General features: G+C 35.8%; 1 protein-coding gene across 1 annotated transcript in view; it reads right to left on the bottom strand.

Moving 5' to 3' along the window:
• The window catches only part of timeout (circadian regulator timeout), a 411432-nt gene that overhangs the window by 384561 nt on the left and 6982 nt on the right, over nt 1-19889 (bottom strand). Inside the window, exons 3-4 of the mRNA XM_070105532.1 lie at nt 11638-11895; nt 9118-9437 (exon numbers count right to left, since the gene is read on the bottom strand). Coding sequence (XP_069961633.1) covers nt 9118-9437; nt 11638-11895 — 578 coding nt within the window. The remainder of the gene's footprint in view (nt 1-9117; nt 9438-11637; nt 11896-19889) is intronic.

Genomic DNA, 19889 nt, shown 5'->3' with positions numbered 1-19889 from the left:
GAAGAGTTGTATGAAGGTATAACTTAAGACCAAAAAGCCATTCTGCAGAAAAAAAAATTAATTTTATTTAGATTTACGATTTGTTGGTACAATTTTCTACACAAGACAATGAAGTGGTAAGCTTTCGGTGAGCTTTTCTAACTCAAATTAAAACTGTGGCAATAAAAGTGTTAGCCGCTTTCAAGCTCACCATCATCATTAGTCGTCAAATAAAATATCAAACCGCATATCTATAAACGCCTAAGCAATTTTGGTCACAATGTGACCACCATCTTTATTTAATTAAGAGCAAAAGGAATCTACTATATTTTGAGACCACAAAATTTATCCCAGTTACGTTATACCCCGAAAGTGTCTGATCCACACATAAAAGATAGGCCAATATAGGAGAATTATATTATTAATACCAACTAATAGAAAGAAATATATAAAAGACCACCGATTTTTTTTTTCAACAGGAACAAGATCAGGTTTGGTATTTCCTTAACTCATAGAGACATTTAATTACGTCGGCTAAGGCCATTCTACACATTGGCACACCTAAGGAATGAAAATATAAACGATGGAAAACGATAGAGGGGAGGAGCAATTAAGTATTGTCCCATACCTGTCGAAAATATTACTCCACTATATCAGTACCCAAAACTGGTATCGCTATAGCGACGGAAAATCATACACATATATAAGATCAGGTTTAGTGCTCGATTTGTTTTACAAGAACATAACCTTACTTAACACATACATATGTAGCCGTATATACATTCAAAACTATTCCTAAGGTCTCTTATTGACAGCATTGAATATCCTTAAAGGCGGGTAGGGTTTTTATTTTCGTAAAGTGGATTTTTTTTCTCTTATCTTACAGTTTAACATTTCAAGAATATGTCCTTAAAATTTTAGGTCGATAGAAGCAATATTATTAAAGTTATTGTCTTATTAATCTCCTGGCCTTTAACGCTCCAACCAATAGCTCATAAACTTAGGACGCGTTTTGCTCAAAACTACTTTTTCAAAGTCTTTGTTCACTGTCTTTTCAAAACTACTAGACCGATTCATTTCAAACTTTAGAGACATTTTCGACATAGAAAATACCGCCCCCCTTATTTTATTTATGTATATAATTTTTTTTTTACATTAGGGGTTTTTCCACCCCCAAAATGGCGAAATTTTTAGGGGAAAATAACAGTTTACACTTTAAATAGCCGCCAAAAATTTTTAAATGAAAAAAAGTTATCAGAGAACGTTGGGGGGGATTTGATCATAATTTAACTAATTTTTCTTGGTTTTTTTTCAGATAATTTCCAGCCAAGTTATGGTGAACACCGCATATTGTTTTTTTCTCAAGACGCTAATGGGGAAGCTCTATTGCTGGCTTATGCCTCAATATTACCCTATATTGTCTCAATCATATTTAAGAAAAAAATTCGCAAAAAAAGTATATTTTTTACCTTGAAATCCAACCAACCTCCCCTCTCTCTTAAAGTGCTCTTTTAGAAAAAAATTTTGGTTCAGACATTGAGTCATTCTTCCAATAGAATTTTTTATTTATCTTATAGAGTTCTTACAGATATCTAAATTAAAGAGAACTATTTTTTTTCTTGCAAGTACTCATTGATAGTTAAAAATGCCGAAAGGTATAAAAATTCTCTTTAACAATTCATTTTCCACACTTTCCATCTTTGATTAAATTCTGAATTTTAAATGGCGCACTTATCTTCTGCCAGCAAAGATTAATGTTTCAAGGTCAAGCGAAGAACGCTTATTCCTCGCAACGATATATGATATTTCCAAAACGATTAAAGATGTATTAAAAAAGAAAATGAAAATATAACATAAAGAGGAAGTGAGAAGAGCAAACGTATATTTGCTTTCGCACATGTGTCTTTAAAATGCTGCTACGTCGGCGGTAGAAAATGAGATTAAGGGGTAGGACTTTCGAAAATACTAGTGCTTATGATGAAGTGTGGTAAGAAACTTTTTTGTTCTTAAGATCGATACAATTTTCAGGCGGTTTAATTGGTCTGAACCTAAACTCAGACTATTTACTCAAGAGAAGATCAGAAATATGTATATAAGGATGGAGCGAAAAAAAAGTTGTTTTTTTTTTGGCTTAGCCTGGGGGTAAAATCTGTAGATTTAAAAAAAATTTTTTTGGCCAAAAACAGAAAGATTTTTTAACACACAGCACTCAGTTTTAAAGAAAATTTCGATTTTTTTTTTTGGACAAAAAAAAATAACTTTTCTTCACGTCTATATAAAATATATCGAATTTGACGGTTTTCGACTCAAAATTTATTTTAACGCTTAAGGAAAGCATGTGGTCATTTAACTCGAAAATTTACTTTAAAACTGAGTGCGCCGCCTCTAGGTGTTAAAAACTTTTTTTTTGTCCTAAAATTTTATTTTTTTATAATCTACAGATTTTACCCCCAGGCTAAGCAAAAAAAAAAATTTCGCCCCACCCTAACGTGTCAGTTTATTTCGAAAATTAATTATAGTTGGGAAGTATTATTGAGGATGAACGCACAGAAAAAATCAAATTTATAAAGTACTTTTCCGAATTAATAAAAATCTTATTATTTTTAGCTTTTTCCATTCTTAACTACATTTCTTCGAAGTCATGCCTCTAATATTAGAATCTGCTCATCTTTGTGGATACGTGTGAGTGACTATGAGCGTGGCGATTTTATTTCTCTACTTCAAGAGGATAAATATGAAATAAATAATAAAAATGAATAGACGTACTGTCTGTATTTTCTTTTTGTTGCACAATGAAGAGGAAGAGTCAAATAAATATATGCTTTATGTGTTAGCAAAAGTCAATGCCAAAGGCGGCCAACTATGCTGCACAAAATAAACAAAATAAGTTGAAAGTAATCCATTGAAAAATAGTGGAAACTACAGCAAGAGGGATAAAACACTGTATACATACATGTATCAGTCAGTATAGTCTCTAGGTTTATCGATATTTGTTTTTTTTTGTAAAAAAAAACATTAAAAAGTAAGATGTTGTAACATGCATTTTACCAAAGTGCATAGTAAGGTTATCTTACAGAATAGTTAAAAATATATAGATAGGTTCAAATGCCGAGATAAAGTTGAATGTAATAGTTAACGGTTATCTCAATCCTCAATATGGTAAGAGGCAACCATTTATCGGTATTGCAAAGATGGTGTGTTTTAGGAGAAATAGGTTCAAAGATGGAATAACTTAGTAAGATAGGAAATCGAAGATATTGCAGTTCGTTTGACTATCAAAGAGTTGCTCGCGGCATGGCTACAAGATTTGGCTTTCTGACGGCAGCTTCAACCGCCTGACTGGTTGATAAGGGCGTGCTAACACTAAACGCAGGTTGGGAGTGTTCAATTGTTTTACCCATTTAGTCTTCTCTTGTTGATTTAAATTTATCGAGTCTTTGAAGTAAGGTCCTTAGTACGGCTAATGTTGATTTCAAACAATGTGCCTGGATGACTTACAGACTAACATCCAAGCCACCATCGCGTTACCCTGATTAGCATATTTCAGCAGCTCATCTACAGTGCAGTTACACCGACTAACAATTAGCAAAAAAAATTTAATTTGATTATTTATTCCATCAGCCGATAAGACAGTGTTGAAGAATGTGAAGATAAGACCAGCACTACTCTCAGAATAGGTGTACTTACGTACCGAACGTAAACACCGGCGCTGCTTAGAAGATCTGAGTGAATAATGTACAATGGAATACCTGTTGACTGGTTGAGCTGCTAAGGGACCTCTATAAGACACTCATAGTGAATTTAGATGGTCTTTCAAAAGTTAATATACAAAATAATACAATTAACGCGGTTGGAATCATTATTTGCAAAAAGTTGTAACTCTAATAGCACCTTTTACAATGTGTTTGCTGGATCCGGGTTGGACTAAACATTAGCACAAATATCGAGTATGCAGAGCAGACCGTGTGCTGGAATTACCCAAAGGATGACCCCAAAGTGCAAAAGATGGAAGTGCAAAATACGCAAGCCTACATACACACACGTGCAACTGCATATAAATTTATAGCCCCAAGTAGAAAACCAACTACAAATTAATTCATTCGATGCTAACGAAAATTGCAATTTCCTATTATTGTATGCCATGTAATTTGTTGTTGTAGCAAATCCACCCGACGCTTATTATGGCTACTAGTGCTATAGCGAACTTCATTGTATGTGTGTGTGTGAGTATGTATGGGTGCGTGAAGCGTGTGGCTGCAACTTGCAGCTTATTTTACGGCTCTTTTAACCGTAACACGTCCGCGCAACTCAGCAACACCGTTAGTTGCACCGTAAGCAATGCTTTTCTGTTTCCCTTTGCAAGGCGCCGCGGCTCAAACGAAAATAAAAATCCGCCGTAAAGGCAGCAAAGCACTCAATTAGAATGGAGAGGGCAATGGCGAAAGGCTAAAGTGCTTTAGGAGTACATGGTAGATAAATATATATAGATGTCTATATGCATGAGTATATAGCAAATGCAGCATTCGTGGCTTGCAATAGAGGTTTAGTTGATATTTTTTAAAAATACTTCTTTCTAGATTTATCTCGCACACCGCGGTTTTGTGTTACCACACAATTATTATTATCATTATTGTTGTTGCCTTGTTGTGATTTGCTTGCGTAAGAGGCTGCGCTCGACAGCTGCATACTGCTCATAAGGGTTCAGGGCAGATTCAAAGCAATTGTGGCGAGGCGACCACTTTACAAGATAAACTTATTATTTGCGCTGTTTTATTACGGCTTCTGTATATGTGCTTACGTTACCACACAACCTTCACAGTCACGGTCAGTGTAAGAGTTGAAAATTTTGCTTTCGTTTATTTCTATCTTGTCATTTGCAATAGATTGCTCCGTTCGACTCCACTTGACTTTGCTTTCGAAATGTCTGTGCTTATTAGCCGTTTAAATGCTTCAACTGCAGCCGGTGAAGTAATGCAATTGAAATAGCAAAAACAATAACAATATGAAATAAAAAAACTTCAAATGCAAAATATTTGTTTGAAAATATTCTATCCTGCGGTCAAATGGTGGTATCAAAGAGAGTTTATGCGAATATTTATAACAAATAATTGCTTTCTGAAGAAGCATCACAACAACAGCAACAAATTATTATTTAAAACCCTCAACCCATCTACTACAAATGTGTGTATGTCTTCAACTCATTTAAACGCATTTTAATATGTCAATGCTAGGCTCGATTTTGATCGGTCAGTTTGTATGACAGCTATCTTCTAGAGTGGTCCGATATCGACGGTTCCGACAAATGAGCAGCTTCTTGTGGAGAAAAGGACGTTTGTAAAACGCCCACGCCCACATTTTGGTGAAGTTCTATATTTATACGACAGAAAAGGTTAGTCACGTTTTTGTGTGCTCTTCGATTTTTGACTTTTGAAAGAAACGCATCAAGGAATATGTATTTGCGTTACAAATCGAATAAAGTGCTCCAAGGCACTTGAAATGTTGAAAATCGTCGAATCACTATTAGGGAAGTTGCAGAGGATGTTGCCATATCAATCGGCTCATACCACTCAATTTTCTCAAATGTTTTGGGCATGAAAAATATGACAGCGAAGTTTGTTCCGAAATTGCTAAATTTTGAGCATAAGCAATGTCACATCAGTATCGCTCAGGAATTGTTGAATGACATCAACAACGAGCCGGGTTTGCTTAAATGATTGATTTGGCTCCCTGCAACTTTTTCCAATTCCCAAAACTGAAGAAACCAATGAAAGGAAAGCGTTTTGCCACAATTGATGAGATCAAGTCAGAATCGAAGAAAAAGCTGATGAGCCATACCGAAAAGCGCATTTCAGAAGTGATTCGAGGATTGGAAAAAGCGTTGGCACAAGTGTATTATATCCGAGTGGGGGTTAATTTGAAGGGAACAAAATAGATAATGATGAATAAATAAGTACTTTTCAAGAAAATTTAAAATTCACCTTTTCCTTTGAACACACCTCGTATATTGGTCACTATGTACGAAATCTTGAGAGAATTTTGTCAACTTCTAATATTGATCAGGTTTTATTTTGTTAGTGAGAAATCGATCCAAGAATTTCCAACCCCCATATACCACATATATATAATGATTATCGTTAGTTTAACAGACTGTATGACAAATATATTGTTTAATGAATAACGTGGTTCACACTCACACTCTCATGGACCCAATATTATATATTTAGCCCCTCAGTTTGAATTTACATATATCAGATATATGGTATATCATTTGAGTTATATACATAAGTATATTTTATTATAAATATCGCAGTGGACGAAGCCTAAAACTTAAGTAACATGCAACCCTCAGTATATTGCAAAAATTAGCCAGCAGTAATAACAAATTAAAATAAAAATATATTTCCAAAAAATTTAATTAATAATCCACATTTATTACTGAAGAAAAAATTAAAAATCTCAATTTTTAACTTCACAATAAGTGTGTGCCGCGAACAAGTGGAATTACCTTTAATTTATTTACACCACATGCGCTGCACACGGAGCAAATAACAACGAGAAGTTCTCAATCACTGCTGCTGTTGTGGTTGTTGTATGGCAGCGTACGTGGCGTATGCGCAACCTCACGAGTAATTGCTGAATGTTTACGCTTTGTCAGCTAATAAAAGCTCATACACTTTGGCCAACGAACGTATTGTATTGTTCGTGGCACTTCAGCTGATACTTATCAACGGCGTGTGCACCGACTTCAGAGTACGTTAGTCAACCAGTCACATCGTAAAAGTTCATCAATGTCACGTGTTGTGCAGGTGAGTGTTTTATATTTATTATTTTGCTACGTTTGAGCGCATATTTTATGGGGTAAATAAAAAATAGCAACAACAAAAAATTACCCCATATATTATTTTCATATAAGCAAGGTAAATTTTGAAACAAAAAAGTGTGAAATATTTGATTATTGTATATTGGAAATTTATCTGTAACAAACTCTAGGATAGTATTAAAAAATTATAGATTATATATTTTTTAAATTTTAACAATAGTTACAACAGCAAGTTCATGTGCTATCCTACTATATTATAAATACCCCGGAATACGTGTAATTTTCTAAGGACCAGTGTAAAGCACTTGGAACGAGCTAGAAACAGAATAAGAACCCAACTTACTATAATATAATACTTTATCAGGAGAAAAATTAAAGGCTTATAAATATATTTGAACGCTATACCTAATGATTTTTTGTATACGATATAATATATTTTTGTATATACCGTAAAGTTTGGAACTTGCCATCTTTCCCTGTGTCTCAGTCTGTCTGCCGGGCGGTAGATAACTTTATGTACCATCAAACTATTACAATAGACAGTCATAAAATGTGCTACTAAAGCCTGCTACTCTGTGAACTCGGGAAGACTTAGGACCAGGAAGAATAACGGACAGAAACCATAAAATCCGCTGCCATCGGATGTGGCGAAAACCTAACTAAAGACGAGTATATTGAACAAAAGAGAGAGATCTTAATATATAATATGATAAACTTGGCAATCGACAGAAAAAGCATCCGAATACTTGTTCATAAGACCTGCCGGCGCACAAAATGCCTAACACAAAATATTTTAAAGACAAGAAAAAACGTTAACTTCGTCTGCACCGAATCAATAAGTTGTATGGCCGCTATATGCTATAGTGATTCGATTCGTTGCCTTGGAAAATAACTCGAGCCCGACTCACACAAGGACTTGATTTTGAATAATCAGTTTTATAGCAGCCTGGTATATCGTATAGTGGTCCGATAACGGTGGTTTCGACAAATGAACAGTTGCTGGAGGAAAAGGATCAGATCGATATCTCATATACTAAAGGTGTAATTCGAGTATATAAAGACTGACGGACCGACAAGCGGACATGGCTAAATCGACTCAGCTCGTCACGCTGATGATTTATATATATACTCTATAATGTAGAATTATCTTGTTCAGGGTACAAAAAAAAAATTAAATGCCTCCAAAGTATGCTTTAATTATGGAGAGGTCACTTTACTAAAGTGCTTTAAGTAGTCATCATAAACATATAGAGATAAGGCGATGAATTCGAATTCCTAACCAAAGTATGTTTCTTTCACGATTTATTCGAAAGTTTGAGGAGTAATATAACGGCTAAGAAATAACAAAGATCCAGATACGACCCTTAAATTTTCTATATTTATTAGTAGTTGTACGAGAACATTCCCAAGTTGACAGTCCTTGTTCGGATAGAAATACTTCCGGTTACGCTGACTCAACTATCGGGGTGTAGGCCTTTTCGGGTTAACAACACATCACATACTCTGAATTTTACCTGATTTTCCAAGTAAATTCATACTCTAAAATCGAGAGCTGTACTAAATTGCGTCTGAGAGAATATCTTGAGAACCAAAGAAAGGTTTAAGGCGTTATTGTAGATTCGTCCACAATTTCCTAGCTGAATATAAAGTCAATGTTATCATGAAGACACACTGCTGTAATTCAAATGAAAATACAAGCAGCCTCCGAATTTTTACCAAATCCAATCCCTCACCCTAGGTCTTAAATATTATCGTAACAAAATAAACTAAGCTAGAGAGCAAATCAAAGGTAACAGAAAAACAATCTTTTGCACAAATTTTGTCAATAACTAATGTTTGCGATCGAACGAGGTCATCTACCTGGGATTAATCTACTTGAATTGCCATAACGTTAGCAGATGCCAACTGCCAAAAATAACGGTAAAAACGAAAGGTTAAAAACGAAAAATAGGAAATGGCAAAGGTAATTGAACGCTTTTCGTTGATTTGATTGAATTTGAAATGAAGCTAATTTACAAAGCAAACGAGAAATGGCCAACACGAAGGCACAGTAAATAGATACAAATCCACGAACGCATATACACATACAAACATTTACTTATGCAACGAACAAAAAGTTACACAAATAAAGAATGCTAATAAAAGACACACGCATCCATACACGTATGCACATGTATATACAATAAAATGAATGTGGCAATATGTGAGACCGCACTTAATTGAATTTTTCAACATTTGCGGTACCTTTTCCATTTTTCATTGTTCATTTCAACCTTTCGCTGGTATTCTTATGCTATTGTGTGCATATTTCTACTTACCGCACTGAGAACGCACTGCGCCGCGTCAGCTCGACCTCCTCCTTGACATGGCGAAATGAGCGCTTCTGCTGATGCTTCTCACGATCGAAATCAATCGACATAACACGTTCCAACGGCTGATGGCAAATGATGTCGCGATCCGACACGGATTTCATATTCCGTATTACATATGTGCCGCCGAAACGTGAATGTCGCATCGTCGGCGGTTTGCTCTGAAGCCGTTGTCGTTCACGGCGGCGCGCTGCCAACAATTCCTGCTCGTCGCGTTGCTTCTCGGCGATGCTGCGTTGCAACGATGCATCCGCTAGGGATTCGGCTGTCTGTTAAATGGGAAATTAGCGTCAGTTATATTTGCAATATTTAATGCCCGTCGTTAGGTCGCGCAAGGGGCGATAGAAGGGGGCAGCGGTGGTGCATTTTGAGGTTAGCTGCCTGTAGTGGTATGTATGTGTATGTATGGTATAACTATTTACAGCTGATGTGAGTGCGGGCTGCCAGGTGTGTGAAATTATCTTTGGCTGCGTCAAGGAATGTTCATTTCGTTCGCCATTCCATGTGGTTGGCAACGCATAAGCTGCTGGTGGCGGGTTGTTGTTAATGTTGACAGCGTGGAAAATTTCATGATGCTCGATTGTATTTAATTGAATAGTTGAAGAAAGGGTTTAGTAGCGATCATAACACGCTGAGCAGAAAAGCCTAGCATGCTAATATTAAATAGATTTCACAGACTTTAAGAGAGTTTTTAATGGTTGTCGACAAGGCGATGTCCCGATTGAAGTTTGACTGAAAACTGTCTTACGACAACTGCCGGTAGTAGTACTTAGGATCTTAGGATGAATTAAAGATTGTTTGGATTGTTGGCTTTTTGGTAAACATCAGCAGATTGTATTCTCTAAAACTAAAGTCAAAGAGCTTATTTAGGTAAATCTTGTTTTTATTTGCTTTTAAGAAGAAGCAAAGAGAAAGGGTCTCTGATTTACCATAGAAATACACATTATTAACTCATTTAGTACGATTAAAACGCTATTTTTTTCCCTCATGAGAGGTTAAGATTTTCAGCAGTAGCGGTCAATCACAAGTGAGCAACCTGATATGGGTCCTTATAGAAAGATATATACATTTCTAGTTTAAACCGTCGAATGTTCTACAGTGTAAACTACGTACCGAAGCTATCTATTTAGTCATCATTAATCTAAGAGGACCAGTCAAGTCTACAAAAGGATTCTACTTTTTCTGAAATTTATAAAAGAAAAAACCCTCATAAGCTTACTTATTTGGTGTCTAATATGTTTAGATGGTGTCAACAGATTCAATTATTTTTGGTAAATCATAACAATGTAAGAGTTTTTTTGACAAGACCCTGGAGAATTTTTGAAATATAGCTATGGAACGCCTCTCTTAACTTCATCAAAGTCATGTAGAGTAAAACATAACCTCACTTTTTGACAACTGCACTAGAGGAGTGGATCAAATTTCATGCTACATTGTTCATACGAATTGCTATTATATCCTGAAGAGTTTTGAAAAATTGGTTGATACGACACCTCTGAGAAAGTCTCTCCAAGTATGAGCTCTTAATTGTAACGGGAGGTCCTCCGTTTTACAGCTTTCTATTTTTTTCTTATTACCACATAGACTTCCAACTAATTGAACAAATATATTACGTTTTGTAGATTTTGTAGGAAGTTGAATTCTCTTCCAAAAAGGTCTATTAAAAGATAATAGTTAGAAGTTATACTATTTTAAGGTATTTTTTTTTTAAATTTTATAGCTCAATGAAAAAAAAGTAATTTTAAATTTATTTTATATTATTTATAATTTTTCGGTTAAGTTATGCGTTTACGAGATATCCATCGTAAAAAAGCAAAGAAAAAAAGAAATAAAAAAAACAAAATTGATTTAAAGAAAAAAAATAAAAAATAAGAGACCACTTTTGTAAAGCATGCAATTTAAATGGAGATAGTCAGAGACCCTATAAAAAATATACATAAATTATCAGCGTGACGAGGTTTCTCACCAAGAAGCTGCTGATTTAACGGAACCGACGATATCGGACCATTATAGCATTTAGCTGCCATACAAACTGAACGATCGGAATCAAGTGCTTGTAACGAAATATCTTTAACAATCTAAGTCCCAAGGAGAAAAATTATCCGAGCCCAAAGGTTACAAATTATGCATCATTTACATTTCAGATTTTACAGCACATTAAAATTAAACACATGATGGCCAAAAATCCTTCGGAAAGATATCCATTAAGTTTTGGAAAACTATCAACCAGAGTAGTTTCTCCATTAAAGCAAATGTGTCTCATTTCCATTTACAAATTCCAAGTTAGCAGAGCTAAAGGATATTGCAAGCTCTACTAAATTCTCGCCAACCACTGTCTAGCGGCTCTTAACTCATCCGCTGCCAGCCTGCCAGTTTCCATCACTCACAAACGCCATCGACTCCACCATCGCTGCCTGCATTCTTTGCAGCAACTTCATCTTGGTCGCATAAGTATGAACAGATACTCACTTGTTCGCGATAAAGCAGACACAAAATCTCTAAACCGTGCAAATGAAACTGATGCTCATCCGGTGATGACACCACAAACAACACCAAATCCATGAGGCCCGACTGATGCAGCGCCCAGATAACTTGGTCATGCAGACTGGCATCGTTATCGGCACGACACTCCGCCTCCGGATTGGCCGGCACTTGAAGCACGTTCCGTATCAGCACAAGGACGCGTTCAATCATCAAGCTCTGCTCCTCGCTGCGTATCGCCCAGTCCTGCAAGTGAAAAGTGGCTTTAAAATAAAAAATAAACAACAATAATAAAAACAGCAAACGAGTAATGCTAGCAAATAAAATGCGAAATAAAACAGAAGTGTGGCATTAAAATTTCGCAAGTAATAAATTTTTTGACGAGCTACACGAAGCGCGCTGAATAAGAACATAGGCCTTTCCGTTGGCATGTAAATCTCCTGATTTAAGTAGCTACACGTCTAGATATATAAAATCAAACAATAGATATTAGATGAAGAAATTTATATTAACTGCTTTTTTTAGTAGAAACAAACAACGGCAATTGTGTGGGCGGTCGATAGCAAGCGTTGCGTGCCGTTAAGCGGTTGCCGAGCAGAACGAATGGGCCATCATTAGTTAGGCAATCGTTATAAATCTAAAGTTGAAATCAATTTACTTCCGCTGGGGCGAGAGCGGCAAAGCGGATCAGCACCGAAATGACAGCGGGGTGCGGTATATTAAAATAGCTACGAAAAACAGTTAGCTACAACATACAAAACAGCAACAGCGATTAAGTCCATTTGCTCACGCCATTCTCGAATGTCTAAACATTCGCAATAAAAGGCGATGGCTTTAAAATAAACTCAAAACAACAACCACAGCAAATAACAATACATTAAGTAACTGTAAGTAGCCGTGAGCCTTTAAAATAAATAAAGTCGGCTGGAGTTGAAAAGAAGTCACTAAGACATTTTGCAGTCAAGGCGATTATGTTAGTGTAGAAAGTGAAACGGGTTAGAAAAGCGCCTAAGCCCATACAAAAACAGTCTTTGGTCACGCCCACAGCCCAACTTTTATACTCTCACCAACTACAAAGGCACACATTTGCCTTGTCCACATGTTACGATTACTGTTAACTGCACACAGCTGAATATATTGTATGAAATAAAATTGTGAGGTTAAGGCAATCTGGCACAGAGTTGCCTAACCCTTGTAGGAATTTGTTAAGGAAAGAATCCAGTCCATACTGATCACATTTTCAATTAATAAAATCAAAAATTATCACACATGGTTCAGATCAGGTCATGAAAATAAGTGAGCCGGGCAATACATTAACCGAATACTTGTTATTTTTTAAATGTCTCAAGTAATTTTTAAACGCTACCTTAGTAAAGAGCCACGTATATAAATTAGCGTTAATCAAATATAAACATGTAAGTAAGTGCGAAGTTTGAGTCTAACCGAACATTTTATACTTTTTCAGGTGTTGGTAAAACTTGTTATTAAAAAATGTTGCGAAAGAATTAAACATCCATTGTTCGATGAAATCAGGAATAAATTACAATCAAATTTGGTATATTTCTGACTTATAAGACCATACACTTAGACTTAGTTTTAGTGCTATATATTAGTTCGCGTCAGCTGAAATTATATTACAAAAACACTTTCAATTGAGATATATGTATGTGATATTAACTCGGCCGAAGAGGCTAAATTTAATAGAACATACTGAGTTGATGTGGAAAACGTCAACAAGAAGATGGGAACACATTATATTAGGGGTATGAGGTTAAGACCAAGGTAGTTTCTTTCCGAATTTCAATTATATATCTCACACATTGACCGATATTTTTGATAAACAGTCAACTATACGAATATTCGGTATCTAGGGACTTGAACAATCGATTTAAACAATTATAAGATGTAACATAGAAATGTCAGAAAAATGTTACATACCGAATTTAGTTGAAATAGGTCGAGCAGATTCCGAGATATGGGTTTTCCCTTAAAGGTAGGCGGTGTCATGCCCCTTGTCCAACTTTTGTTTTGGATATATATATCTCCTATGTAAAATTGCACATCTCTGACTGGTTTACTTAATGAGTTATCGCAATTTGAGTAGTTTTAATCAAAACCGTTATATGGGGAGTGGTCGGGGTTGTCAACCGATTTCACCAATTTAACACTGTCGATAAGGGTGCTTAAAATATATGTCCTTAGTGAATTTGGTTATTATAGCTTTAGCGGTTTAGGACCATAAACCTATTAGACGGCGGGACCACACCTACTTTATAAACAATGTAAACTGCAGATACCCCTCCCTAATATGATTTGTTATACCAAGTAGGAGTCTTGCATCTTATTGCGGAGCTTAGTTATGGCAATTTTTTGGTTTTCGATTAATGGCGTTCTTTGGGCGTGGCAGTGCTCCGAGTAAGCCCATCTGCAATACCAACCGTCTAACGGCGCCCAAAAACATGTATACGAAGTTTCATTAAGACATCTCAATTTAAACTCAAGAGTCAGCTTGCACAGATGTACAGATAGACAGTCACCCGGATATCAACTCGTTTCTTCCTCCTGATCATTTATATATAATATATATATAACCCTATATCTAACTCGATTAGTTTTAGGTGATACAAACAACCGTTAAGTAAACAAAACTACTATACTCAGTAGCAACATGTTGCAAGAGTATAAAAATGTGGACTTGGCATCAATATATTGAGTTTAGGATGATATGGTAAGCCATCATACGGATCTTCAAGGGGATTCAATGGAAAATTCCTCCAACTTAACGTATTTTACCAATTTGAATCAAACTACGTCTATTAGATTTACATTATTGGCTTTTAACTAAATGCAATCTATACATACGTCAAGCAACATTAGATATCATATCAAAACAGAACTTTTGTCAACCACTGGTCTGAATATATGGTAACTCCGATCGAGAAATATTCATAATTAATCCTTAACTTCCGCAGTGCCTTTGCAACGTTTCCTAGAAAATTCATGTTTTAGTAAAAGATAAAAATAAAAAAACAACTAATTGATTATTGTTATTACTCACATACATTTTGAGGTTAGGTAAAGATACAAAAGTTGTAGATGCTTTCATTACCTACAGCTTTTTCATACCACTTTTGCCGGAAATCGAGTTAACCGTTTTCAACCCTAAAAAATTTAACCACGCTCTTCCCATTGCTCCTCTTTACCTCAGATCGCCCGTAAGTTATTTTGCTCTTTCATTTTTGTTATTTAATCTTATTTTATCTTGCCTTCCCAATGGGTTTCAATCTAATATGATTTTTTTGCAATTTTCAAAGGCTTCACTGCTCTATTTGTGTGATTTGGAAACAGAAATTAGTGATATCTGTCCATAACTTCCCTCAGCACTAATTTGGTGAATATACTTATTTCTGTTTGTCCTGTGCTCTTTATGGCAGATGTATCGGTTATTAAGCATGGTTTTTAATACGACCAGGTGAGCTCGAAGCCTATAGTATATGGTGTTTTAATATGATCCATAGATGAGGGCATTCGGTTTATAAACAAGTTTGACAGATATCTGGAAACATTTCGCACACTTTTAAGTCGTAAAACATTCGTAAATATGTAATTCGTGCATCCGAGCATACGCCTGCCTTGTTTGTTTGATTTCTATATAAACTACCTCATTTTATCTTCATGCCTCAATAGAGTTCTTTGAAAGTGGACAATTTTAATATTTTACTCAGAAACGAAGAGTTATGAAAAATAAATTAAGCTGTTTCGTATGCATTTTGACCACATAAATCCTCAAAGTAGTTTAAAAATACTTGTAGCTATAAAACTGTAAAAGTAGTAATTTAGATATATGATCTAGTAATGTTTCTCAACATTTTCCTACTGGGACATTTTAAAATGACCGAAAAACGACTTTGTAACGGATATTCCAATGTGATAAGAGAGGAGCCCATAAAAGGTCAAAAGAAAAACGAAACTACCATACGCTCGTACAGTGGCATAAACGGACAAAACAAAACAAGGAAATAAGAAAATGAATGAGGCTGGAGACAGTGCAGAACTGAAAGCGTACCATGAAGTGTTGAATGAGGAGAGATAAGCATATGCAGAGTGGAAAAGTTGAAAATCCCTTTGTATTGCTCCCTGGAGTGATATGACTGTCATGGCAATCGGCAACAAATGAATTTATGGATTGGAGGTCAGTGCGTAAATTGGCAACGCTGGCCAAATGGAAATGAGTTAAAAGAGAATATTTATGGACATGAGGAAAATGTACGCAAGAGAAAAACAAATTAAATAAGTTATTTAAAAACCATAATAGATTTAGAGAAAACGCAGTGATATAACGGTACAAACAGAAAACACATTAAAGTGACCGTAAAGTCACATGAATCTTGAGGAAATTCAATTAAAGTGTGCAAAGCGAAATGAAATTTATGCTTTCTGAAGCTCTCAGTTTGCGCTGTATTGCTCAAACATTTATTTATGAACTCGTACTCGCGCGTGTGTGTGTGTGTTTGAGCAAAGCAAGTGGTCACTTTAGGAAAATAAGCGCCAAGGTTCTTTCATAATGATTGCTTTTGCAAATACTCGTGCTGCATGCCACGCCAAACATAGAATTAATTAAGCGAATTTTTCTGCACTTCTGTATTTTAAAAAGCGAGAATTATTAATATTTGCATGCCCCGCTAAGTAAGTATTTAATATTTTCCTTTTGCGCAAATTGCTACTTGCCACTGAAGGCGGGCGAAGGAGGAAGAAGCCGCTATATACATATAAATAACACTGGTCCAATATGGCAGCGGCGGCGCTTAGGGAAGCAGGAGGAATAGAAGCAGCTGGCTTTTGAAGCGCAGCGCGTGCCGCATGTGGCATGTGGCATGTGGCGAGTGGCCACCGCAGAAATCATACCACTCACAGTACGCAATTTCAAAGGCGCGCGAGTGTGGGCGATTGGGTGAAACTGTATGTGCATATAAATGAAAACGGCAGCAGCGCCTTTAGCTTTTGAACGAAACAAAGCATGGCGCACAAAAACAAACACAAAGCACAATATTCATCAGCTGTATAGAGAACACAAATCAACAAAAGGACACCGGAAACAAAAAATACCGCACGCGAACTGCCGAGGGAGTGTTGGAGGCGTCTTTCGTCGGGGTAATATATACTGGCATATTCTTTTATATTTCATTTTCGTTTGGTTTCGCTTTTATTTCGAGCATTTTCATTTTGAAATCTTCACGTACCATGGAAGTGACTACCAAATAGGCACCGCTTTTGGTGCCTTTAGGTGTTTACCGCTATCGATCCAAGCAGCTTGTAAAGGGGGTTTCAATAGAAACATGTTGATTTTTCACACATAAGAAACCATTCGGAGCCACGTAAAGTGGTTGGGGGGGATTCGAAATGAAGGTTCAAGCCTGTGAAGCCATATTAAATTTAAAAGTTTACTGGATCTATTCACTAAGAAGAGCAGCTGCCAACGGTCAGATATCTTAGAGGTAAACGTTTCGCTTGGTAAACATGTTTTCCGAAAGAATACGTTTTCGACTGGTCTTGAAATTGACTATATAAAAAGAAAATTCATAGAAAAATATCACCATGTCTCGGGTAAGACCTCCCTATTTTGAAGAAGTATCCAGCAAATATTATAAACACTGTGATGATATGCCCCTGGATTGATCGATAAATTTTTAGTGTAAGTGACTCTGGCGGTTAGTTAAAGGTATCACTATCATGCTATAGATACGGTGGATGGGCCATAACAAGAAGACTATTGAACCTTTTGTCTTTTTGACCGCTTACGGGCGAGTTTCTGTATTTTATTAAAAGGAGATCTTTCAATCGATGTTTAGGGCGAAATTTATGTAGCAATGAAGTTTTCGGAGTAGAGAATAAACTGCAATCGACGACTAAGGTTTAGATTAGATGGAGATTTCACTAAAAATAGCGCCACGAATCGCTTCACCGCCATTGTCAAACCCTGCACATCACACTGAACTATATCATTTGTATGTTAGCATGTTTGCGTGGCGGCAATATTTCTGAAATAAACACCCCGCTCTAATGGAGGATAAGCGCCAACGCTGTTTTGAATTTCGATTTTATTCCATAAATGTTTTTCCTTTTATCGTTTTTTTTTTCAGCACTTAAGAGTAAATAACAAAATATGTATGTAGGGACTAGGTTGACGACTGCCGACAGCCAATGCAAATAATGAGCTTTTGTAACTTATTCTTGATTTGGTCAAGGTCGTCAAGCGGTATTAAGCTTATGGAGCTTATGGAGCTTATTTATATGAAAATGTATTCCATTTGGTGATATACATAGGATAATAGATGCTATGAAGAATATATACAATAGTTAGTCATCCTCGGTAATTTTTTTTAAATGCGGTCCGGCCTAAAGGCCAACTAAAGTTTCCAGGATAAGTCACAAACTGGTGTTGTTTCATGATAACCATATAGGCGTTAACAATTTAAGGAAATCGGTCAAGTATTGCATGTGTCAAAAATACTTGTCATAACATAATTCTATTTTTTCTTTAAATTATTTTGAATTCTATTATTTTGAAGCTTGATTTAATTTATCTACATTAAGGAAACGTAACTCTGAACGGTTTCTAGACCTTTAAGTTTGACAATATCAATAATGACCAGTGAGTGTTTGGCATACAGACATAATTCTCATATGCAGAAAATTAGAGTTCCTATTCTCGAATATCATTCTATTATACCTAAATTGTCTGAAATCTAATGAACATTGACATGCATGTTTTTTGGAGTGGTGCGCTGGACTACGTTTTTCGAATTAAGGAAACCCTCAAAGGGCGCCAAAATTGAGCAATCAACAAGAAACTTTTTACACAGGTTCGTAAGAAGTGCAACTGTGTGACTAGAATTTGACAAAAAATTTTAAAATTGTTCATTTAAAAAAGTAATTCGTCGCAAAAAAGTGCAAATAATCGTTTTTTTTTAAAGCTCATAATTTTTGCAATTTTTATGTTCTCTCCTTCATTCTACTACCACGGATGCGTAAAAGTGTACAGATTAAGAAAATATTTTTCACTACACTGGGACTTCCACTATGAGGACGAGTCGCCACCGACATGCCGCCATTATTCGATACCCCCTTTACATGGGTCACCAAACAAAAACAAAAACTAGCAAGGAAATACTCGCTAGAATAAGAAAATCCCTTAGATCTCTTAGTGATTTTATACCTTAGCCAATCTCTTGGACCCATTATGTAATAATATGCAATTTAGATTATGGCTTTGACTGTAATGTAAATATTGAATTATGCAGAGCATAATGGTAAAAAGTTTATTATACCCTGAATAGGGTATATTAAGTTTGCCACGATCTTTGTAAAACTTTAAAAGAATCGTCAGAGATCCTTATAGTGTTTATATAAATGATCAGCGTGACGAGCTGAGTTGATTTAGCCATGTCCGTCGGTCCGTCCGTCCGCCCGTCTGTATATATGCGAACTAGTCCCTCAGATTTTGAGATATTTAACTGCATTTTTTACACACATCCTTTTCTTTTCAAATGCTGCTCATTTGTCGGAACGGTCGATATCGGACCACTATAGTATATAGGTGCAATACAAACTGAACGATCGAAGTTCTTGTAGAGAATCTTTTGTATTTCTGAAGGGTATTATAGCTTCGGTGCTACCGAAGTTAACGTGGTTTTTTTTTGTTTTTCTTTTTTTTAAATATAGATAGAGCAGATTGGGAGACGCTGATCCATAAAGGAAAACAACTGTCAAACTTCCATACATGACATAAGCAGCTTAAAAGTCGAATTAAGGAAAAAATATGTTTATCTTGATTTTGATTAGTCAGTTATAATATCACAGCTATATGTTATCGTGGTCCGTTCTTAAGAATTTGTTCGAAGATCGTAGCATTCCCTTGGAATTATTTTCCAGACAAGGACTTGATTTTGATCGATCAATTTGTATGGCAGCTATGTCTTATAAAATGAGCGATTCCTACAAATGAGCATCTTCTTGGAGAGTGAAGAACGTGTACAAGTACGAATAGACGAACATGGCTAAATCGATTCGACTCATTGCACCGAAAAATTTATATGTACCTATATGGCAAAGTTAATATACCTTGTTCAGGTTATAAAAAGTAACGTTACAAATGTTCATGTTTATCGTTCTTGAGCTATAGTTTCCCAATTCAGTTTTGGTATTATAACATAGAAATGTATTTCGCAGTACCAAAAACT

The sequence above is a fragment of the Bactrocera oleae genome, chromosome 2 (genome assembly GCF_042242935.1).
Source record: "Bactrocera oleae isolate idBacOlea1 chromosome 2, idBacOlea1, whole genome shotgun sequence".
Lineage (NCBI taxonomy): Eukaryota > Metazoa > Arthropoda > Insecta > Diptera > Tephritidae > Bactrocera > Bactrocera oleae.
Note: the sequence above shows the minus strand (reverse complement) of the source record. Positions and strands in the feature narration are given on the sequence as shown.